A 24910-nucleotide genomic window follows, 5' to 3' on the forward strand; every position below is an offset into this window, starting at 1 on the left:
ACCGAAAGAGGAGATGCCCACTGCAGACTGTTCTTTTCTATTCTCAGCCAGCTCCACAATGTCTCCATTCTCCATTCAGATGCTGGTGGTGTTCAGAACTAGGTTCCTGCTCAGTTATAGCACTTCCATCCCATCTAGGGCTAATGTTCATTTATATTTTGTAATTTACCTGGCAGTCTGCACAAGGAAAACTCTTAGGAAGTTAGTTGGACTGCCTTTAAGTATACAAAATATGTGGCCCATTTGCACCCTCAAAGTTCCAATTGTTCAGGATTATCACCTCAGTGACCAACACAACATTGTAAAGCAATTTTCCTCCAATTAAAAAATAAATTTAAAAGTTTTATGAGAACAAAAGTAAATAAATGACAGCAACAACAAAAGATCATCACCTTATCTAGCACCCTTCTTGAAAAATAAATGGTGTGTCCTTTAGACTAATAATCTACATCCATTCTACAATCCTCCAGTATACCTTTCAGTACTACAGAAGCTGGAAAGTTTAAAAACTATATTTCCCAGACTTCTTGACAGAGTGCTGGTTCAGCCAATGAGATGCATAAGATTCAGAAGGCAGAAGTGATATGGAGACCATCTCCTTGCTGCTTCTCCTGGTAAGCATGGCTGTGGAGAAGTGGGTTTTCTATAATATCATGTCAGTGTCCAATTATTAGGCTTCCCAAGTGGCGCTAGTAGTAAAGAATCTTTCTGCCAGTGCAGGAGATTAAGAGACGTGGGTTCAATCCCTGGGCCAGGAAGATCCCTTGGAGAAGGAAAAGGCACCCTACTCCAGGATTCTTGCCAGGAGAATCCCATGGACAGAGGAGCCCAGTGGGTTATAGTTCATGGGGGTAGGTTACTAGTTTTGCAGATGTGGAAGGAATGTTGTAAGGCCAAGTAGTCACCTAATCTCCAGACAGCAACTACAACAGGGTATTGGAGAAGTCAACTTCAATGGTAACTCCTGATTCTGTACCTTCTCAGAGAAGCAGCTTGTCTGGTGGGCCAGGTCTGCAATGGACTGGGAGTTGGTCCCACAGTTCTAGCCAAGAGCCTCTTCTCCCTGCCCTTCCAACAAATCTACAAGCACCCAATTTCTTCTACTAAATTGTTTTCTGTTTAAAGTAGCCTGAGTGTTTTTAGGTCCTAAAACGAATCCTGACTGATTACTAATTCTTATCTTATCTATTACATGAACAAGAAAAAATATGCCTACGTCAAAAAGAGATTAGAACCTTCCTGAGAAAAATGTAAGTTATGTTAGGAATCCCTTAAGGGGTCATGGAGGGAGCACTCATATTTTTTCCTACCAGATTTTTTTTATGGATGAAAAGGTAGGTGCCTATTTAATAAATGCATATTTACATATCTTATTCCTCAGATATCTGAATTCTCCTTAAGGAAATTAAGTGCTGTATTTTCTTGTGTATCCACCCTCTTCTTTCCTCTGGTCTGAAGCATAGTTGTGAACACACAGGAGGTGTTAAATATTTATTTAAACACTTATCATCGTTGTTTAATCACTAAGTCATGTCCAACTCTTTGCAACCCCATGTACTGTAGCCCACCGGGTTCCTTTGTCCAAGGGATTTCCCAGGCAAGAATACTGGAGTGGGTTGCCATTTCCTCCTCCAGAGGATCTTCCCAACCCAGGGAATGAACCCATGGCTGCTATATTGGCAGGCAGATTCTTCATCACTAAGACACCAGGGAAGCCCCTTATTTAAACATCAGTTCAGTTCAGTTCAGTCACTCAGTCATGTCCGACTCTTTGCAACCCCCTTAATCACAGCACACCAGGCCTCCCTGTCCACCACCAACTCCTGGAGTTCACTCAAACTCACGTCCATCGAGTCAGTGATGCCATCCAGCCATCTCATCCTCTGTCGCCCCCTTCTCCTCCTGGCCCCAATCCCTCCCAGCATCAGAGTCTTTTCCAATGAGTCAACTCTTCGCATGAGGTGGCCAAAGTACTGGAGTTTCAGCTTTAGCATCATTCCCTCCAAAGACATCCCAGGGCTGATCTCCTTCAGAATGAACTGGTTGGATCTCCTTGCAGTCCAAGGGACTCTCAAGAGTCTTCTCCAACACCACAGTTCAAAAGCATCAATTCTTTGACGCTCAGCCTTCTTCACAGTCCAACTCTCACATCCATACGTGACCACAGGAAAAACCATAGCCTTGACTAGACGGACCTATGTTGGCAAAGTAATGTCTCTGCTTTTGAATATGCTATCTAGGTTGGTCATAACTTTCCTTCCAAGGAGTAAGCGTCTTTTAATTTCATGGCTGCAGTCACCATCTGTAGTGATTTTGGAGCCCAGAAAAATAAAGTCTGACACCATTTCCACTGTTTCCCCATCTATTTCCCACAAAGGGATGGGACCAGGTGCCATGACCTTCGTTTTCTGAATGTTGAGCTTTAAGCCAACTTTTTCACTCTCCTCTTTCACTTTCATCAAGAGACTTTTGAGTTCCTCTTCACTTTCTGCCATAAGGGTGGTATCATCTGCATATCTGAGGTTATTGATATTTCTCCCGGCAATCTTGATTCCAGCTTGTGTTTCTTCCAGTCCAGCGTTTCTCATGATGTACTCTGCATATAAGTTAAATAAGCAGGGTGACAATATACAGCCTTGACGTACTCCTTTTCCTATTTGGAACATATGAGGACTTAAAAGATGTGATTCTGAACGAGGGTGCTGAAAGGACAGCTCCTCTGATGGCATTCCACAGAAGACACAAAACCTCTGTGGGGAAGGCAAAGCCATGATCTCTCTCTCTCTCTCTCTGTGTAGAACATAAACTCTCATGTTCTTGCTATTTAGTTAAGGAAATATTTTGACCAGCCTTCAAGAAAAGCATAGAAGAGAACTTACAAGCAGACAGAAGACAGAATAGTGGGGGATGTGGAGAGGGTCCTCTCCTTTCTCTTCCCTGTTAGGAAGTCCTTGTGTATCGAAACTAGACTATCACTGCAGCTGAGAACATGTGGGACTCCTTCCCTTCCCTGCTCCTGTCAAGACCTGGTTTTAAGTAAGAATCAGGTCAAGTCTCATGCAGCACATATTTCGGTTTCTGTGGAAGAATATTTCCAGGAATATCAGGAAAAAATCCTTATTTCTTTCAGTCTTGAAGTCTCTCAAATGTATCCTTAGAAACTAAACATATAGGCACATTCTGATGAGTTTGGGGTAAGTGAATAGTACACACATCACTCATTTAAAAATCTTAAGTACATCTGAAAATATACCCTTATATTTCTGGTGAGTACAAGAAAAAGAAATGTAAATCAATCATATCCTTAATTTATGCCCTGCTTGAAAACAAAAACAACTCTCCTGTAAGAGAAACTTTTTCTCAATACCTATGGTGATAGATCTCCAAAGATGATATAACTGTACATTTTCCATCTTTCACTAAAATAAAGAAGATAAGCATGCTCCTGGGTTATTTATATTTGTCAGCCCCACAGAGAGCTAAACTCTAATACCTACATTGGAGAAGATAAATGCACTCTATGAGTGTTGGATGATTTATAATATCCTTCCTATATGTTTTCCTTGTCACAAGATTTAGCAATTTCCTCCTCTTCTGTTTTGATTAAAATCTGCAACAAAAGTTTCACTCTGAAAAGCAGTATTTGAAACTGAAACTGAACATTTTTCATGGCAACCCACTCCAGTATTCTTGCCTGGAGAATTTCATGGATAGAGAGGAGCCTGGCTGACTCAAGTCCATGGGGTCGCAAAGAGTCAGACACTACAGAGTTACTAACATTTTTGTGTCTTCTATTCACAATCTAATAGCAAAATTCATGCCCCAAAGAGGAAGTTCGAAAAACTAACTGGGGAAAAGTTCTCAAAGGCTCGATTTCATTCAAAGTCTTTGGAGACAAGGTCGTCAATCACCTTTATTTTCTGAGTGACAGTAACTGAACCGATGGACACAGTATACAGACCAGAAACACTTGATCAGATCAGCAACTTCTTTTAGCAAAGCACTGCACTGAAATTATATATTTACATCACCAGTTTCCCTCATGTGTGACTTTTAAGTACCTCCTCACCTTCTCATTTCTTTATCCCCTGGTATTTAACACAGTATCTCTCTTTCGCTGGGCACTCTAATTGGTTGTTGATTAGAACTAAATTTTCTGAATTATCAAGAATTAAGCCCAGTCAAGATCAGAACTCCCAGTGTGGCTAAATAACTTAACAAGACCTTCAGATGCAATGTTGTTCAAATCAATTATTTCAGTAAGTACAAGATGCTTCCTAATTTCTCATCATCTGAGTTTTAGATATAGGAATGTATTTTATCCAAGGTAACTTTTGTTACCGTAAAGGTGAAGTTGTGGGCACCCAACGGAGAAGGAGCTTCTAACATGGTGCAGTGTGGACCTATCTGGCTATTTGTGCTGGGTTCTTCCAGCCTCGGTCAGGTTCACTCCTGACTGCTCTGACAGCGGGAGCACTAAAGCTGCTAAAGAAACTCAGTTCCTGCTCACGAACCTCACAGAGCTCTTCTACTCTGACACCAGATGTCTCTGAAAAACAAATCACCAAACAGCACCCACAAAGAACCTCAAAATATGACATGTTTAAACTACACTACTCTCTAACATGCCAGACCAACATCTCTTCCAGTATGCGACCAAGTTCATCCTCAACACTATTTGGGACATTATATGCTAGGACCTTTAGCCTTCACTCTTCCAGAACTAGTGCCAAAAAGATGCAACAACTGGAAACAATTTAACTTGTCACCTCCAGGTATTATAAAGATCAAATAGCAGAAGCAGGAAGTTTTTAATTGAATAAAACAGAAAACAAAGGACGCTAAATACTTGAATGTCAATTTGACAGTCAAAACAAGGAAAGAGGCTATGATTTTTATACTAATGGCTGTGATTTAATAAACAGGTTAAGATATAATACAATTGTTTGGGTGAAAATAAGTCATAGGACCAGAGAAATAACTGTTACAAGTGAAAGTTTTAAACTATTTAAAGTTATCCTTCGGTAATGATTTTTTAAATCTGCTAAGGGGGAAAGTACATAAAACATGGAATAAATAAAGATACATGGGTACTAACAATACTTTTTTAACAGGAAAGAAATTATGGAAACCCTCAAATACAAAATAGTGTAAACTGTACCGGGAGATATTTACATCTTTCTTCTAAAACCACCTAGCATCACGGATTAAAGGATTCTAATAGCAAGTTAACTCCTTTGAAAAAACAAAGAAAAATTCATTACAGGGTGTGTTACAGGGGGCTCCTGGGAAATTGGTGAAAACCAGGACACTGGAAGAAAGGCCCTGGGAGGGACCCCTGGGTATCATTCCCCTGAGATTTGGCAAATACCAAATATAGGCAAAGATCTAGGGTGAGAAGAAAGGAGAAAATATATTGTCTAGGTGTCAAGGGGCTGGGATTTAACCACTCTACCCTGTGCTCCTGATCTCTCTGGGGGGAATGACATACTTTACCCTCACTATCATGTCTCCACTCATCACCTGCCCCTCCACCCACTCTCTTTCTCTCACACACACCCTTCTTAGCACATTATTCAGTGAGACTCCTAAAGGTACCACTTTTGAGATACAAGATTAGGATCGAAGAAATCAACACGGTATTTCAAAGGTGTTTCAGAGGCTTCCAGGACTTGTGAACCAGCTCGGCCCTGAGGGAGACACCACCATCTCCTTTAAACGAAAAGTAAGGGGCGAGGACAGGCGATAGAAGAGGTCGGGAAGGTCCCCGATTTGAGGACTAAGGTTATTACAGAAACCACCAGCTTGCCTAAAATCCTGCCAGATTTGCGGGGCGGGGTGGGGGGGCGGTGGTGTTGGGGCTTCAGGATGTGGAATCGAGCTGCTGCTGAGGTGGTCAGGTGAAGGTGAAGAAGCCCAAGCGCCCGAGGTTCCAGGCGAGGCCTGCCTGCGGCGTGTCTATCTTACCCACTGCACCCACCAAAGCCCGTGCAGCCTGAGGGCGCGCGCGCACACACACACATACCCAGGTCAATCATTGCCCACCCCAACCTAACCCTCAGGGAGGTCTCCCCTCCCTCCGCAATCATCCCCAGGCCTCCATCATCCCCCGCCCCCCTCCCCCGCCGGGCTCCCGGGCCCGCCTTCGCCTTACACTGAATGGGCGGGTAGCAACTGGGGTCTTCGCCGCCGGGCTGGCAGCGGCTGGAGAAGGCGCTGCGCGGGGTCACGTAGTTGCTCGGGAAGATGCCCACTCGCTGGTTCAGCTGCCCGGTCCACCAGCCCTCGTCCCCGGACACCTGCGAGTCCTTGGACAGCACCTCCACCACGTCGCCCAGCCGCAGGGTCAGCTCGTCCTCGCCCGCCGCCTCGTACTCGAACACGGCCGTCCAGTAGGGCAGCGGCGCGCCGCAGCCCAGCTCCCGGGGGGCCGCCACCGCCTCCTCCTCCTCTTCTTCCTCCTCCTCGGCCCCAGCCCCGGCTCCATCCTCCCCCGGCGGGGCGGCAGCGGCGGCGCTCGCCAGGCAGCCGAGAAGCGCTCTGGAGGGCTCCATGGAGCGGCCGATCCATAGGGTGCGGGGCTGCCGCCGCCCGCAGGAGCCGCCGCCGCCTATTGTTCATGCGGCTCCGCAGAGCTGGGGGGACACCCCTCCCCCGACGGCGGCCTCAGGTAGGGCCGGGGTTGGCGGGGCGGGGAACGCCGGATCGCTCGGGGCTGGGGCCGGCCGGGCGCGGCGACAAGTGCGCGGAGTTGGAGTGCTCACCGCAGCATCAGGGCGAGGCGGGCCGGAGCCCTAGCCTTCGCGATCGCCCCTCTGGGGCGGCCTGGCTACCTCCGCCGCGGGTAACCTGCTCGCGCAGCTGGTGCCAGCAGCCGCCCGCCGCCGCCGCCGCCGCCGCCGCTGCCAGCCGGCCGCTGCTCCCTGCTCCTCGCTGCGCCCCGCCCCCTGCGCCGCCCTCACGCCCTGGACCACCTGACGCGGACCTGGCTCCACCCCAGCCCTGCGGACCCGAGGGGGCGGGGGCCTTTCTGCTCCCGGGCCCGCCCCCCGGGCTATCCGGTCTTCCCATTGGCCGCCACGGACCCCCGCCAGCCATCCACCCCGCCCCTCTCCACCCACCCTGCTCATACGTCACGGGTCCCCCCTGTCGCCGCCCCCCGCCCTGTGCGGGCTCGCTCATTCTCAAACCCCAGGTTGACCCATTTCTCTCTCCCATTGGCCCATCGCAGCTCCAACCATTGGTCTGAGCTACCTGTCCGTTTCCTGGGAGTGTTCAAGGAAGAGGCTGCGGTTTCATTGGGCGCCTGAGAAAGGAATGGGTGGTTCCGCAAAGGTAGAGCCGAGCCCTCCTCATTCAGACTAAAAAGGCTGAAGGAGACCGCTCCCTTTGTTTGCTGCGAAGGGGTAGGGACTCCCATTGGGCACCACCTGTGTTCTTGATCTTAAAGTGAGCTTTTGAGAGTGAGCGGAGGAGAGGCGAGCTGGGTAGCGCCCTCTGGGAGAGCTCTTTCTTCTCCAGCTCCTTCTTACATTTGGATTCTCCCTTCTCTAGGAGATGCCTCTGCCCCAGTCCCTACCAGGTGGATCAGCTTCGACTCCCCTCCGACTGAATTGCACCCCTACTCCATCTGTAACCTTTCGTCTATTAAGGCCTTCAGGCCCACTGGAATGCTCTTTAGAACTCTTAAAACTACAGTTCTTGCCCTTTATGAGGACTGCATACAGCTAGCTTGCCCTTCCTTGGGTTCTTGTTGGAAGAGAGTCCAATATCATCGATTTTTAGAATTCAGACGAGAGAGAGAGAGAGAGACCACTTTATTGGGGCTCAATTTGAGGGTGGGAAAGCTGTCGGTGAAGTGGGCTTGGTCTCTCTGAAGAGACTCCATTTTTCTACAAATCTTGAATTTCTTTCACCTGGGGGAATTGCACCTTGGATCGCGGTAACCTGTGTAGATTAAGAATCAAAGCTGAATATACACACAAAACGATACTGCAAGGCAGACTTTCCATCTATCTTTTTGTTATCCTCCACTTCTCAAACCTTAAGAAAGAGATAGGTGGCCCCGAACATTTCTTCTGTGCTTAAATTCTTTCACAGCAATATAGATTTTCAATGAGAAGATTCTGTGACTTTTCAAAATAAGCCCATGCTGAGAGGTCCTGCCTGATCTCTGCTGAAGTTTTCCCCTTCCATGGTAGGAATAGGTCTGATTTACTTGGCAAGTTTAGTGCTTCACGTTTTTTATTGTTGTTATTTAATTTCTTTTTTTTTAATTTATTTATTTTAATTGGAGGCTAATTACTTTACAATATTGTATTGGTTTTACCATACATCAACATGAATCCGCCATGGGTGCACACATGTTCCCCATCCTGAAACCCCTCCCACCTCCCTCCCCATACCATCCCTCTGGGTCATCCCAGTGCACCAGCCCCAAGCATCCTGTATCATGCATCGAACCTGGACTGGCGATTCATTTCACATATGATATTATATATGTCTCAATGCCATTCTCCCAAATCATCCCACCCTCACCCTCTTCCATAGAGTCCAAAAGACTGTTCTAGACATCTGTGTCTCTTTTGCTGTCTCACATGCAGGGTTATCGTTACTATCTTTCTAAATTCCATATATATGTGTTAGTATACTGTATTGGTGTTTTTCTTTCTGGCTTACTTCACTCTGTATAATAGGCTCCAGTTTCATTCACCTCATTAGAACTGATTCAAATGTATTCTTTTTAATGTCTGAGTAATACTCCATGGTGTATATGTACCACAGCTTTCTTGTCCACTCATCTGCTGATGGACATCTAGGTTGCTTCCATGTCCTGGCTATTATAAACAGTGCTGTGATGAACATTGGGGTACACGTGTCTCTTTGAATTCTGGTTTCTTCGGTGTGTATGCCCAGCAGTGGGATTGCTGGGTCATATGGCAGTTCTATTTCCAGTTTCTTAAGGAATCTCCACACTGTTCTCCATAGTGGCTGTACTAGCTTGCATTCCCACCAACAGTGTAAGAGGGTTCCCTTTTCTCCACACCCTGTCCAGCATTTATTGCTTGTAGACTTTTGAATCACAGCCATTCTGACTGGTGTGAAATGGTACCTCATTGTGGTTTTGATTTGCATTTCTCTGATAATGAGTGATGCTGAGCATCTTTTCATGTATTTGTTAGCCATCTGTATGTCTTCTTTGGAGAAATGTCTGTTTAGTTCTTTGGCCCATTTTTTGATTGTGTCATTTATTTTTCTGGAATTGAGCTGCAGGTGTTGCTTGTATATTTTTGAAATTAATTCTTTGTCAGTTGCTTCATTTGCTATTATTTTCTCCCATTCTGAGGACTGTCTTTTCACCTTGCTTATAGTTTCCTTTGTTGTGCAGAAGCTTTTAATTTTAATTAGGTCCCATTTGTTTACTTTTGCTTTTATTTCCAATATTCTGGGAGGTGGGTCATAGAGGATCCTGCTGTGATTTATGTCAGAGAGTGTTTTGCCTATATTCTCCTCAAGGGGTTTTATAGTTTCTGGTCTTACATTTAGATCTTTAATCCATTTTGAGTTTATTTTTGTGTATGGTGTTAGAAAGTGTTCTAGTTTCATTCTTTTACAAGTGGTTGACCAGTTTTCCCAGCACCACTTGTTAAAGAGATTGTCTTTTCTCCATTGTATATTCTTGCCTCCTTTGTCAAAGATAAGGTGTCCATAGGTGCGTGGATTTACCTCTGGGCTTTCTATTTTGTTCCATTGATATATATTTCTGTCTTTGTGCCAGTACCATACTGTCTTGATGACTGTGGCTTTGTAGTAGAGCCTGAAGTCAGGCAGGTTGATTTCTCCAGTTCCATTCTTCTTTCTCAAGATTGCTTTGGCCATTTGAGGTTTTTTGTATTTCCATACAAATTGTGAAATTATTTGTTCTAGCTCTGTGGAGAATACTGTTGGTAGCTTGATAGGGATTGCATTGAATCTATAGATTGCTTTGGGTAGTATACTCATTTTCACTATATTGATTCTTCTGATCCATGAACATGGTATATTTCTCCATCTATTAGTGTCCTCTTTGATTTCTTTCACCAGAGTTTTATAGTTTTCTATATATAGGTCTTTTGTTTCTTTAGGTAGATATATTCCTAAGTATTTTATTCTTTTTGTTGTTTAATTTCAGTTTGGGGTTAATCATTAGACAAACTGAAGACAGTGAGGCAATTTGAAAAGATAACCAGGGCTGGCATCTCCAGCTTTGCTGCCACCAGCTGCAAGATCTTGGGCAAGTACTAAACCGTCTGCTCATCCTTAAAGAGAAGGGGTGATCTGGAAGATCTGTCATCTTACAGACCTGAGATTCTGTGGTTTGCACATGAGTGTGACTACACTGTATGCCAAGAAATGGCTACCCACTCCAGTATTCTTGCCTGGGAAATCCCATGGACAGAGGAGACTGGCGGGCTGCAATCCATGAGGTCGCAAAGAGTCAGACACGACTGAGGGACTAAACAAAAACCACCACCCATTTCAGGTCTTGAAGAAGGGAGGGTAGAATGTGGTCTAAAGATCAACTGGAATAGGTCTTGAGAAAAGATTTCTGAGTAAATGCCCTAAAACAGTGTTTGGATTCTTCTTGTACATAGATTCAGTGAACTGGAAAAGATACAGATGAATCTTTGCATAAATTCTCTAAATTTTGTTCAAAATAAACCTATGCCACTCCTAAGCAGAAGAGAGCAAGCAGGGAGTGGGTACAGGCATTTTGTGTTTTTTAAAAACACAAGAAAGAAGATCTTCTTAATAAAAATTTAATTTGGAGCAAGAAGGAATTTTCCAAAATGGTATTAACAGAGAGAAACAAACAGAAAAAAAAAAAAAAAAAAAAAAAAACAACTAAAAAGATAGAGAATAATCATCAATGGTGATCTCTTTCAAGTGGTAGAATTATGAGTATGGGCAATTTTTATTGTCATTTTGCTTGATATTGTATGTTTTACTGTACAGTTTTTATCTCGACTCCTCCCCTACTCAGAAGAGAAGAAAAAAAAAAAAAACCTTGGGATCTGTCTCAGTAGGAAACATCTAATTCCCCACATAACTTAAATCTTGGATACCATAGCATGTGTTTAGAACCTCATGAAGAGTCATTCATTCATCAAACATTTCAAGAAGTCATTCAGTAAATATTTGTTGAATGGATAAGTGCTAGGAATTCAAATGAGGGAAGATCCTTCAGGCTAAAGCTGTCTAACAGAGGTTGTCTAGCCAGGTTTCATGGAAGAGGCAGAACTAAAGCTGGTCCTGGAGATGGATGTGGGGAAGAGGGAGGAACCTGCATTCAGAAGTAGAGGATGAGCATGGGCCCAGCCACAGAGGTGGGGAAGCCTGAGTAAGCCCAGGGGTGGAGTAAAAGGATGAGAAAGAACTCTGAAAAGATGGGTTGAGACCAGATTTGTTGAGGGCCTTGTAATTACTTGATTCAGAGGAATAAGTATTTAATTCATTATTTGTAATTATTTACTATCTAGCTTGTTCACTATGAGGGCAGCAACTATCTGTCTGGCTCTCCACAGTTGTCCCAGCACCTAGAGTGTATCTGGCACATAATTGGCTCTCAGCACGTGTTTGTGACTGAATGACTGACTTAAATACCAGACTGAGAAAAAAGTCTGGGTTTGGTTAAGCAGACAAAAGATTAGCTCTGAAAGCTTTTACACAGTGCTGGGAGATGATCAAATGTTGCCATCTCTGAGGATGAGAATAGATGACGAATGGATAAGGAGGTGCTTAAGTTTGGCATCAAAGGATGTATACAGCTTAAATAGTGGAGACTAGGAATCGTGAAGATGGAAATCAATGCAATGGACAGAAATACCAGCCTTAGAGGGCTTCCCAGGTGGCTCAGTGGGTAAAGAACTGGCCAGCACACTAGGAGATATAAGAGATATGGGTTTGATCCCTGAGTCGGGAAGATACCCTGGAGGAGGGCATGGCAACCCACTCCAGTATTCTTGCCTGGAATCCCATGGACAGAGGAGCCTAGCAGGCTACAGTCCATGGGATCACAGAGATGGACGTGACTGAAGCAACTTAGCACACAAAAGTTCTTAGTATGCTTAACACCCACTAGATATTTAGCATATTTATTTTCTTCTTTCCTCTGTCCATCCCCCACAGAAACACTCAAGAGAAGAAATTAATTAGTGGCACCCTAGGAAACTGCAGAGACTTCTTGACTGGGAGTTGAAGCAGGTCTTTCCCTTTAAAAACAAGAAGGAAGGAAAAAGGAAAGGAAAGAAAAGAGAGAAAGAAGGAGGGAGGGAAGTTAGGAAGGATAAAGGAGGGATAAAAAGCAAACAAGTATCACAGACTGATGATTAAAGTTTGGGGCCTTGGATTTTGACTGAATCAAAATTCATACTCATTGTTTGCCATTAGGCAAGTTAATGCCCTGGTACCTCCGGATCCCTTGTCTGGAAATTAGGGATAATACTATCTCACTGGGTTCCTGGAATGATTAAATGACAGGATGTATATTATGTGCTTAATACAGAGTTGTCAAATAGTAGTAGTAGTTATTATTCAGTTCAGTTGCTCAGTTGTTTCCGACTATTTGAGACCCCATGGACTGCAGCACGCCAGGCTTTCCTGTCCATCACCAATTCCTGGAGCTTGTTCAAACTCATGTCCATCAAGTCAGTGATGCCATGCAACCATCTTATCCTCTGTCGTCCCCTTCTCCTCCTGCCTTCAACCTTTCCCAGCATCAGGGTCTTTTCCAATAACTCAGTTCTTCACATCAGGTGGCCAAAGTATTAGAGTTTCAGCTTCAGCATCAGTCCTTTCAATGAACATTCAGGACTGATTTCCTTTAAGATTGACTGGTTTGGTCTCCTTGCTGTCCAAGGAACTCTCAAGAGTCTTCTCCATCACCACAGTTCAAAAGCATCAGTTCTTTTGTGCTCAACTTTCTTTATAGTCCAACTCTCACATCCATACATGACTACCAAAGCTTTGACTAGATGGACCTTTGTTGGCAAAGTAATGTCTCTGCTTTTTAATATGCTGTCTGGGCTGGTCATAACTTTTCTTCCAAGGAGCAAGTGTCTTTTAATTTCATGGCTGCAGTCACCATCTGCCGTGACTTGGAGCCCCAAATAATAATAGTTATTATTATTTGAGCCTAAAGAAATAAAATTTATTTATTTTATTGATCAGATCAGATCAGTTGCTCAGTTGTGTCCGACTCTTTGCGACCCCATGAATCACAGCACGCCAGGCCTCCCTGTCCACCACCAACTCCTGGAGTTCACTGAGACTCACATCCATCGAGTCAGTGATACCATCCAGCCATCTCATCCTCTGTCATCCCCTTCTCCTCCTGCCCCCAATCCCTCCCAGCATCAGAGTCTTTTCCAATGAGTCAACTCCTCACATGAGGTGGCCAAAGTACTGGTGTTTCAGCTTTAGCATCATTCCTTCCAAAGAAATCCCAGGGCTGATCTCCTTCAGAATGAACTGGTTGGATCTCTTTGCAGTCCAAGGGACTCTCAAGAGTCTTCTCCAACACCACAGTTGATAACTGAGCCAAATAAATTAATTAATTAAGCCTAAATAAATATATAAAACTATAATAACAGTTACTATTATTCAAGCCTAAAGCTTGATTTGATAAATGAATATCACCCTATCCTCAGGTGTTCTGGAAAGTGTTTTTTAAAACTATTAATTTACAAAACAGAATAGTCACAAATACAGAAAACATGCGTATAGTTAAGAAGGGTAAAGGGGGGAGGGATAAACTGGGAGATTGGGACTGACATATATACACTACTGTATATAAAATAGATAATTAATAAGAGCCTACTGTATAGCACGGGGAAAGCTACTCAATATTCTGTAATGACTGTGTCCGACTCTGTACAACCCCATAGACGGAAGCCCACCAGGCTCCTCCATCCCTGGAATTCTCCAGGCAAGAACACTGGAGTGGGTTGCCATTTCCTTCTCCAACGCATGAAAGTGAAACGTGAAAGTTTGTTGAAGTTGTTCAGTTGTGTCCGACTCTTCGCGACCCCATGAACTGCAGCCTACCAGGCTCCTCCATCCATGGGATTTTCCAGGCAAGAGTACTGGAGTGGGGTGCCATTGCCTCCTCCCTGTAATGACTGAAAGACTCTAGAAAAGAGTGGGTATATGTATAACTGGTTCACTTTTCTGTACAGCAGAAACTAACTATACTTCAATAAAAATTAATTAGAAAAGAAAAGTATTCATACTTTGGTGCTAAAATCCCTCAGGCTGATCCCTTAAGCTTTTCCAAGAGTCAGCCAGCCCCTCTTACCTCCCACGTTACACCATTTCAGGAGAGGAGCCCTAGTTCCTGATTCATAAACCACATTTGCAGTCATATGTCGTTCAATAAATGCTTTGGGACACTGTGTGGTAGGGTTGATGGAACAGAAGTTGGAGCCAAACACTCAAGTCCAAGTCACTGTCACTGTCACTGGGAACAAAGCACTTCACGCCTCTGAGTCTCCGTTTCATTTGCTGTAAAATGATGTTATTGTGAGAAGTAGATGAAGTCAGAAGCACTCCTTGCAGTACCTAATACATAGAAAGTGAAAGTGAAGTCGCTCAGTCGTGTCCGACTCTTTGCGACCCCGCAGACTGTAGCCCACCAGGCTCCTCCGTCCATAGGATTCTCCAGGCAAGAATTCTGGAGTGGGTTGCCATTTCCTTCTCCAGGGGATCTTCCCAACCCAGGGATCGAACCCGGGTCTCCCGCATTGCAGGCAGACGCTTTAACCTCTGAGCCATCAGGGAAGCCACGCCTAATATATAATAGGTGCTCAATAAATTGTAAATGTTCTATTGCAATCAATAGTATTTTAATTCCTGTCTTCTGAGAGTTTGAAATATCAAAATGGTGAGACATCGTCCCTCTTTTCTTCTCCCTCCCATCACCTATGAAAACTTCAGTTCAGAAAACAACTGTACTCCAGCAGCTGTTTAGAATGCCTCGTCTCTGGAGACTGAGCTGCATTTTAACATTGATTAGAGTCTTTTAATCAAGGAATAAAGATCAAGCGGTATTTCTGCTTCATTAAGCCTTGTTGCAGCCCTGTGGGACAACTCTCTATGAAATTACACCTCTTACAACCATGCCGGGTCTGTAAGGACTTCCTTTAAACCTTTTAGTCAGGGACCCCAAAGAGATTCAATCAGAAGAGAATTAAAGGGAAAATTATCCATACCATTGGGGTCTTTGAAGAACATGTAATGACTGGGGAAATGATCAAATAGAGTGGAAAGAGAAAAAAGAAAACTATCTGTTGTAATCTTAAAATAATTTAAAAGTAAATTGAACAAATCAAGAAACAGAACTGTATATGTAATATATTTCCAATTCTATGGAATATATATTTAAATTAATATTATTGAAAGAAATATATCAAAATGTGAATAATTATCTCCAGGCTAGATGATGGGGTTAGGAATGATTTTTTTTTTCCCTTGGTCCTGTACTTTTCAGTATTTTCTACCATTAAAATGTACTCATTTTCTAATGAGAAAAGTAGTTTGTAACTAATAATTATGAAAACTATTAAGGATGTGAAAATGTACATAGTATAACAATAAATGGAAAAATAGTGAAAAATCCCTTCATAAAATTTGATCACAAATGTGTGTGTGTTAAGCATAGTTCCAGAATCTTATTATTGATTATTTCTGAGCTGAGTGGTAGAGTATGGGTAATTTATATGACCTTCATTTTACTTTTATTTTCCATATAGCTAAAATAAACCATGCAATACAATTGTAATTAGATTACAGTTAAAGGACCAAAAATATTTTTAGGGAATAATGAAATAGATTTCAAGTTGAAAACATTGTTGCTAGCTGGAGAGATGGTAGAGCAGGGGAAAAAAATAGACCCTGAGAATAACAATAATAATTACATTAATAATGGTAATGATAAAGGCTACTATGAATTGAAGGCATACTGTGTATGCCATCACTGTTCACAATCTTTTCTTATTTAAGTCTTTAATAACTCTTCCAAGCAAACAAAAATTTCCTAGAATAAGTCTATTGCTGAGAAGGAAATGGCAACCCACTCCAGTATTCTTGCCTGGAAAATCCCACAGATGGAGGAGCCTGACAGGCTATCTATCATCCATGGGGTCGCAAAGAGTCAGACATGACTAAGTGACTTCACTGTCTTTCTTTGCCTATCTTTTCCACCTCCTGGAGGGAACATTCTTGGTTATGTACAGACAGATATGTGGCTAGGTATTACAGAACTAAGCTTAGCTGTGGCCTTACTCGTCTAACACCGGTATGCTGCTGCTGCTGCTGCTGCTAAGTCGCTTCAGTCGTGTCCAACTCTGTACAACCCCATAGACGGCAGCCCACCAGGCTCCCACGTCCCTGGGATTCACCAGGCAAGAACACTGGAGTGGGTTGCCATTTCCTTCTCCAATGCATGATAGTGAAAAGTGAAAGGGAAGTCACTCAGTCGTGTCCGACTCTCTGCAACCCCATGGACTGCAGCCTACCAGGCTCCTCCATCCATGGTATTTTCCAGGCAAGAGTACTGGAGTGGGGTGCCATTGCCTTCTCCGAACACTGGTATACACTTCTTTTATTCCTCAACTTTTCGAATTGGTGACCAAGACTCAGCTGAAAATTCAGCTCACTGTTTTGCTTTTGAGGTTAATGTCTTTTTATCAGAAAATGATCAATTAAAAAAATTTTTTATATTTGTTATTTAAATAAACCAGCAAGATCTGATGAATAAGCTACTCTCACAGTTGCTGATGAAAAGTAGATTTCATGACAGCATGAGCTGTTTTGGTTGCAGAGGAGGCACAGACCTTGGTGGACAACCTCGCCACCGTGTGGTATTGAGGAGTATGGCGGCCATTTCTCTTTTTTAATGACTTTATTTTATAGTTTTAAACTTTAAGAGCTGTAAGTAAGCTTCATGATCCATGGATAGAGCCTCTTCAAGTGTTGTTGTGAAAATGAAACCTAGACCATGGATATCACTGGGACTTGAACCCAAATCGTCAGACCTTCTAACCTTTCTTGCCACACAACTGCTTTTACTTCAAATTCACTCAGGGACTAGCTCCAAGTCAGTTGCAGGGAACCTTAGCACCATCTAGTGCAATAACTCAATTTTACATCCAAGGAAACTCAAGCCTGTTCAGTCACTAAGTCGTGTCTGATCGCGACCCCATGGACTGTGGCGCACCAAGCTTCCCTGTCCTTCACCATCTCCCTGAGTTTGCTCAGATTCATGTCCATTGAGTCGATGATGCTATTTAACCATTTCATCCTCTGCTTCCCCCTTCTCTTTTTGCCTTCAATCTTTCCCAGCATCAGGGTCTTTTCCAGTGTGTTGGCTCTTCACATCAGGTGGTCAAAGTATTGGAGTTTCAGCTTCAGCATCCATCCTTCCAACGAATATTCAGCGTTGATTTCTTTTAGGATTGACTGGTTTGATCTCCTTGCAGTTTAAGGAATTCTCAAGAGTCTTCTCTAGTACCACAGTTAGAAAGCATCAGTTCTTTGGCGCTCAACCTTCTTTATGGTCCAACTCTCACATCCATACATGACTACTGGAAAAACCATACCTTTGGCTAGACAGACCTTTGTCAGCAAAGTGATGTCTCTGCTTTTAATATGCTGTCTAATTTTGTCATAGCTTTTTTTCTCAAGGAGCAAGTGTCTTTCATGACTGCAGTCACCGTCCCCAGTGATTTTGGAGTCCAAGAAAATAAAATCTGTCACTGCTTCCGCTTTTTCCCCTTCTATTCACCATGAAGTGATGGGGCCGATACCATGATCTCAGTTTTTTTAATGTTGAGTTTCAAGCCAGCTTTTTCACTCCTTTTTTACCCTCCGCAAGAGGCTCTTTAGACAAATGACTTGATAAAGGTCCACAGCTAATTCTGTGTCCCTTGTTTTCATTTACTCATCAAATATTTACATTTGTGTCTACTATGTGGCAGGCACTGTTCAAGGCAATAGAGATACAATAGTGAATGGAAAATAGACAAAAATTCCTTCATAAGTCTCATCTTCTAATAGGCTGCTACTGCTACTGCTAAGTCACTTCAGTCATGTCCGACTCTGTGCGACCCCAGAGACGGCAGCCCACCAGGTTCCCCCGTCCCTGGGATTCTCCAGGCAAGAACACTGAAGTGGGTTGCCATTTCCTTCTCCAATGCATGAAAGTGAAAGTGAAGTCGCTCAGTCGTGTCCAACCCTTAGCAACCCCATGGACTGCAGCCCACCAGGCTCCTCCTTCCATGGGATTTTCCAGGCAAGAGTACTGGAGTGGGGTGCCATTGCCTTCTCCACTTCTAATAGGAGAGAGAGACAAATAAGATAAGCAAGTAAAATACGTGATATAATATTATAGAAGGATCAATGTTAGAAAGGGGGGGAAGTCAGGGGAAGGAGAGAAGGAAATAAAAATGTTAGAAAGGGTTGTATTTCAGAGTGGCCAGAGAAGGCCTCTTTAACAAGGTTGACTTTTGAAATCAAGGTCTGAAGAAATTAAGGAAGCCAGCCATACAGATTTGGAGAAAGAGCATCTAGGGAAAGGAAACAGCAGTGCGAAGACCCCAATGCAAGAATGTGCCTGTATATTGAAGAAAAGGTCAAGGAGACTGGCCTACTGGTCATGAGAATTCCAAGGTAACAGGAGGCAGGAGCAGTAATGGGGGGCAGGTCATGTGACACTTCCCAGGCAAAGGAGGACTTTGAGTTTACTTTTGTGAGCAAAGAACCAAAAGTGTTCCTCATCACCCAGTTCTATGAGGGTGAAGTCCCAAGCCCTGGCAGTCAAACACACACTCAGTGCACCATGAGAGGAATTAAACAGGATGAGGCACTTGTGCTTTCGATAAATGGACCACTGGATAGCAGACGCATGTCTCAGGAAAAACTTCACTGTGCCTGGATGCTTCCATTGTCCATAACCAGAAAAGCACTAAAATCATTAATTTGAGATATCCGTTCTTGGTGAACGGCAACCATCTTTTACCAAGATGGTTGCTTGACTGCATGTATTCCCTAGCCCCTAAAAAGTGTATATAAACGGACCCCTCCCCTACTTTGGAGCTGTTCCTCAGACTGCCTCCGGGGCTATCATCCTCAGTAAGTCCCTGAATAAAACTTAAACTCTTATGTTGTATGTTTTTCTTTAAGTCAACATTTTAAATGAGATGGGAGCCAGTGAAGAGCGTTGAGCAGAGGAGATGCATCATCCGACTTACTTAACAGTAACGCTCAGGCTTCTGGGTTCACAACGGGCTGCAGAAACAAGGGAAGGGACATGAGATGTGGAGGCTGTTCAATAATCCTGGCACCAGATAACAGCTGATTAGGCAAGGGAGGTGATAAGGGGTATGGTGAAAGGTGGTCAGAATTGTAAAATCTATTTCGAGAGTAGAGCAGCTAGCTTTGCTGGTGGGTTGGAAGAGGTGGGAAGGAAAGAGGGTTTGGGGCCTGAGCAGCTGAAAGTATAGCATTGCCATTAGTAAAGAACAGAGAGCATCTCAGAGGCTCGCTCTTAGACATGCTCAGTGTGAGATCACTGTCCCACACCCAAAAGGAGATGTCAGGAGGGCCGCTGATTATGTAGACAGGTCTGGAGTTCAGCCCAGAACTGTTAAGCAGTAACAGTCCAGTCCAGAGAACACAAACTCCATAAAGTGACTAAGGACACCATAATGATCAGAAAACATTCAAGCCCAAATGGTAAAGTACCTCCCATTTTAGCATCCAGATTTCTATCCAGAAAAAAAAATTTTTTTTTCATTGAATGAAAAGTTCTTTAAATTCTATAGTGCTTTATAATTTCCAAAAGTTTCACACACATGATTTCATACAGCCCCCATAATAACCCTTTATTTCCCTCACTCCTAGACTGCCCCTCCCACCCACACTGGTAACCACTCGTTTGTTTTGTATATATGTGAGTCTACTTTTTTGTTTTATTCACTAGAGACTCCATGGAATGTAGCCTGGCAGGCTCCTCTGAACATGGGATTCTCCAGGCAAGAATACTGGAGTGGGCTGTCATTTCCTCCTCCAGGGGGTCTTCCCAACCCAGGGATCTAACCAGCGTCTCCATGTCTCCTGCACTGCAGGCAGATTCTTTACTGCTGAGCCACTGGGGAAGAGCCATGGCATTTTTAGATTCCACATATAAGTGATATTATACAGTATGTGTCTTTCTCTGACTTATCCAAAGAAACTTTTTTAAAAATGGCTCTGCATTGCAGTGTTGAAGGCTGTTCACAGACATTACATGAGTTTCATGACATTGGTTGGTTAGATCTTTAAGATAACATCTGTGTGTTCTCTGGGTTACAGATGGAGCCCCACATGGAGCCAGTGGGAGCCCCAGCGGGCCACCTGTCAGACCAGTAGAACATCAGGGAAATGATCTTGGGCTTCCTGTGGGACTAAAAGTGGATCAATCTTGTCATCTCTTGGGGACAAAGTACCTGTGTTTGAAGCCCAGTTTCTCTATGACTTGCTTTGTGTTTTAGGACAAGTGATTTAACCTCTCTGCTAAACCTCAGATTCTTCAACCACACAATAGGGGTTTAAAAAAAAATCATACCTACCTCCTCCAGTGCTCTTCTATAGCTTTATTGTGGTATACCTGATATACAAAGAACTAGACATATTGTAATGTGTACAATTTGATACGTTTGGACGTATCAAACACCGATGATCAGAAGTGGTTTTAAGGATTAAGTGAGGTTTTCCCAGGTGACCCTAGTGGTAAAGAACTGGCCAGCCAATGCAGGTAGACATAAGAAATGAGGGTTCCTTCCCTGGGTCAGGAAGATCCTCTGGAGGAGGGCATGGCCACACACTCCAGTATTCTTGCCTGAAGAATCTCGTGGACAGAGGAGCCTGGAGGGCTCCAGTCCATAGGATTGCAGAGTTGGACATGACTGAGTATGCATGCACAACGTAATACATGGGCAGCTCTGAGTGCCTGCAGCCTAGCGAGCCCTCAATAAAGGCAGATAGGATTATATTACCTCTTTGGGCACTCAAAAAAATCCTATAAAGCAGCTATTCTTTTAAAGCAACTTTGCTAATAAGGAAACTGAGGTTCAGGGTAGCCATTCAATGTGATGAGGCAGTAATAAGTCACAGAAGCCCTAGACCCAGTCACAAGTAACAACCTTCGATCCTCAAATTTTTCTCTCTTGAATCCATTTCCTCCTGAGGGTTGGGTTTTGTGTTAACTTCCTCACCAGGTCTTCTGGAGTCCACTGGCTTTGTCTTTGTGAAAAGACACGCTGGGACGGGAGAAGAACAGCATAAAGAACCTTTCTTGGGCACATAACAGTGTATCAGGCCTGTGCTAAGCGCTTCTCAAGCTTTTCCCATTTCATCTTCACCAAAACCTACACACTGAGTTCTTTTTAATAACCCCTTTGTATATAAACTGGGGCCCAGAGCTGTTAAATTACAGGAGTGGTGTTGTTACCAAAAGACATGTGGTAGGTCTGGCTACTCACTACCCGAAAGCCAATAAACAAGCCAGATTGGTGGAAAGGAAGGTTAGCTTTATTTCAGAGGCTGTCAGCTGGGCCAGGGGAAGGGCAGACATCTGCCCAAATGCTAATTATCCCCATCCCCACCAGTGGCGTAAGAGCTTTTATACACAGAATGAAGGCGAGAGGGCTGCATGCAGAAACAGCAGTCGTCTCTGATAGTCATCTTGAAATTGTCATCAGTGGTCTGACCAGCATCATCTTGATTGTTTTAGGTACAGTTACTCATCAGTTTCAGGGTCCATTTGTTTCCATTTCTTTGAGGCCAGTTCATGTCATGAGTACAGTCTGGTCATCATGTAGTTAACTTCTTCCACCTAGACGTTTAGTATCTATCAGACAGCTCACAGGATATGGCTCAGAACATCATCTAGAGCCCTTGAGAAAGAACTAAACTCCTTGACTGCGCTTAATAACTACATTTTTATTATTTGGTCTCCTTTGACTGTTTTCCTTTGTGTTCACATTTCTTACTTCTCTGATTAAGTTTATTCTTTGTCTAAAGTTTTCCACAGACAAAAGGCAGACCATGATGGGGGGTTGGGCAAGGACCAGGAGGTCCTGCTCCGTTTCAGTGTGAGTTGGAACAAAATCTCAGACTCATCTCAGTTTATGCACAGGAAGGCTTTCAGCTGAGCAAGTTGTCTTGGGCAAAATTCATCACACTGTAGAGGTTCCCTTTGGGAATGCCATTCAGTTTGGAGGAGGCAGATTGTCCCTTTATGATAACCTGTCCCAGGCCCTACTGTGGCTGCTGAACAGTGACCCCGCCCACCCCGCAAACTCAGATGCTGTGCCAGCTCTCAGCCCTGCCAGCCTGAGGCCAGGCTGAACCACTTCACATGCAGTGTAGCCTCCAGCTCAGAGAATCCCTGGTCCAGAGAATCACTCCATGCACAGAGGATGGGCTGAGGATGTCTGTTTGGGCCCGAGGAGAGCACAGAGGGTGTCTGAGGTCTGGACTCAATCGCACAACCGTTTCCATCCCTGACCAGGAACTTGCAGGCTCCGTCCACCCTCTCATGTCAGGGCTGGCAGCCTGCGTTTATTCCTCACCTCTTGGTGTTTAGATTCCCTTCCTCCACGTCTGAACCTCCAACACATCATAAGTGGAATTTCCTATGGTTAAATGGGACAATTTTATTCACTCAGTTAGAAGTTAGATGTGGGAGAACAGAAACCTCTGGGGGCTTTGCCTGAGCTTGGAGGGTTTTGGGGGGTTTGTTTTTAAATATTTATTTGGCTGCACCTGGTCTTACTTGGGCAAGTGAAACCTTTAGTTGCAGCACATGGGATCTAGTGCCCTGACCAGGGATCAAACTTGGGTCCCCTGCTTTGGGAACACAGAGTCTTAGCCACTGGACCATCACAGAAGTCCCTGAGCTTAGGTTTTGATGTAAGCAACCTGGTGTCCTTCCTTGCTCTCTTCCTTCCTCTCCCTCTTGCCTTCCTTTCTTCCTACCTTCTTCCTGCCTCTCCTTCCTTCGGTTTAAAGAGAAGGGCAGAACCACAGCCTGCAGTTTGAGCAAGCTCCAAGGATCTCCCTATCCCACCCGAGCCACCTGCTTCTGGGTGAGCTGGGCTTGGAACACTTAGCACCCTTCAGTTGTCTTTGGTGTTGGGCGTGGCTGGCTGTGACTGTTCGGCCCCTAAGTTCAGCCACTGGTTGTAAATATATGCCCTAGTGCCTATTAATAACGCACAGGCAGCACACTTGTCCCCTGTCACTCCAGCTACTCCAGCAGTGCTCCCCTCTCTGCCCCGCCCTCCTCCCACAGCCCCACGTGTGCAGGCCGAGCCATCTGTGCAGCTCGTGAGCTACAGCTGGGTCTGCAGATGCCATCTGCCCCCTCCCTCACGTGCCTCGCCTTCTGCCCCGTGTTAGTCCATTCTGAGGCTTTGGCACCAGGTCACTAAGAAGGGTAGGTGAGAAGGAAAGGAAAGAGGAAAAGAAAATAATAGCAAGTGATTCTGATAAACCCTCCAGCCCTTAACTTTCTTCACCAGGGTTCCTTGCAGGCATTCGCGATGAAAATAATGGTCCTGGTTCTCAGAGCTTCTAAGACCAGTGGTTTGGTTAAGGAGCCTTTCCACTGGGTAGGCTTGCTTCAGCTTCCCAGGTGGCACACTAGCGGTAAAGAACCTGCCTGGCAATGCAGGAGATGTAAGAGACGGGTTCAATCCCTGGGTTGGGAAGATCCCCTGGAAGAGGAAATGGCAACCCACTCCAGTGCTCTTGCTTGGAGAATCCCCATGGACAGAGGAGCCTGGCAGGCTACAGCCCATGGGGTCACAAAGAGTCGGACACGACTGAGCAGCTAAACACAGTACAGGCTTGCTTCACTGAAGCCACTAACAGCCCCGGAAGTTTGTCCTCTTGTTGCTCAAGCCTTCAGCCCTCTTATTGTTTGCTTCTTGCCTAACTCAGTTTCTCTCCTGTTTTATAACCTGCTGCCAAGCAAGGACTTGAAGTTTGAAGTGTGAATAAATAATACCTCAAATATTACCTGAAATGAGGATTTGAAACTTAAAATGGACACAAGAAGAACAGCATCTCGATAGAGAACAAGAGCTCTGGGAGAGTCGGTTCTGGTTCTATATGCCTGGTGACCACCTGGGGTGACTCTCACCTACATTCAGCTCATCAGTAAAATGGGGACACCAATCCATTCCTACCTTGGAGCAGAGGATGACACCAGATTGTCCTCAAGATCTCTTTTAGCTCTGAAGAAACGGAGTTGAACAGAGGAATGAACGCCACCAGCAAGCTGGAGAAAAGGTATCTTAAGAGCCTATGATTTCAAAGAGTCTTCTGGTTGGGACCTCTGAAATCGGATAGTCAGGTGTGACCTAAACAGCGTAAATACTGACAGCAATGATGTGACCCGGAGGCCCTTTTGTAATTCCATTGCCTCAATATCATCCTCCACCACTTCCTTCGAGCACAGCTTCCTCTGCTGAGTGAATAGCTACCTGTCCTTGAAGACTGAGCTCCAAAGTTCCACCCTCTGCGAACCCTCTCCTGACTACCCTAAAGACACACAGAGGCCTCTCTGGGTCACACAGGACTGACCCACACTTAAGAGTCCTCATCACTTTGCATTGCCATCGGCTCCCCTCCTGCCCCTTGACCGTCAGATCTCTGAAGAAAGAGACATGGCCTTCTCCATCTTTGCCTGGCACAATCCCTGTTTGTCCTACTTTGAACACAGAGAGATAATAGTGTTATCTCTACCACCATGAAGGGCTCTCCCCCTGCTTTTTCTCATTTTGCCCTCCCAGAGCCCTGGGAGAATGGACACAGAGTGGTGATGTCA

The 24910-nt window shown here is 44.4% G+C and overlaps 1 protein-coding gene and 1 long non-coding RNA gene across 4 annotated transcripts in view; one reads left to right on the forward strand and one right to left on the reverse strand.

The window, feature by feature from the left end:
• The window catches only part of MAP3K9 (mitogen-activated protein kinase kinase kinase 9), an 88014-nt gene extending 81096 nt beyond the window's left edge, over positions 1-6918 (reverse strand). For both annotated transcript variants that reach the window (XM_055538484.1, XM_055538485.1), the window contains exon 1: positions 6155-6918. In XM_055538484.1, the coding sequence (XP_055394459.1) occupies positions 6155-6554 (400 nt within the window). In that variant the 5' untranslated portion in view covers positions 6555-6918. The remainder of the gene's footprint in view (positions 1-6154) is intronic.
• A 269-nt stretch (positions 6919-7187) lies between these two features.
• Positions 7188-8364, forward strand: LOC129620657 (uncharacterized). Of its 2 annotated transcripts, none has more exons than XR_008698641.1 (2): positions 7188-7406; positions 7555-8364. It is a non-coding gene; the product is annotated as an uncharacterized LOC129620657 (long non-coding RNA). The 2 variants fall into 2 exon arrangements; XR_008698640.1 differs by having other exon boundaries at positions 7188-7335.
• Positions 8365-24910: the final 16546 nt, after the last annotated feature.

This window comes from Bubalus kerabau, chromosome 10 (assembly GCF_029407905.1).
Source record: "Bubalus kerabau isolate K-KA32 ecotype Philippines breed swamp buffalo chromosome 10, PCC_UOA_SB_1v2, whole genome shotgun sequence".
Lineage (NCBI taxonomy): Eukaryota > Metazoa > Chordata > Mammalia > Artiodactyla > Bovidae > Bubalus > Bubalus kerabau.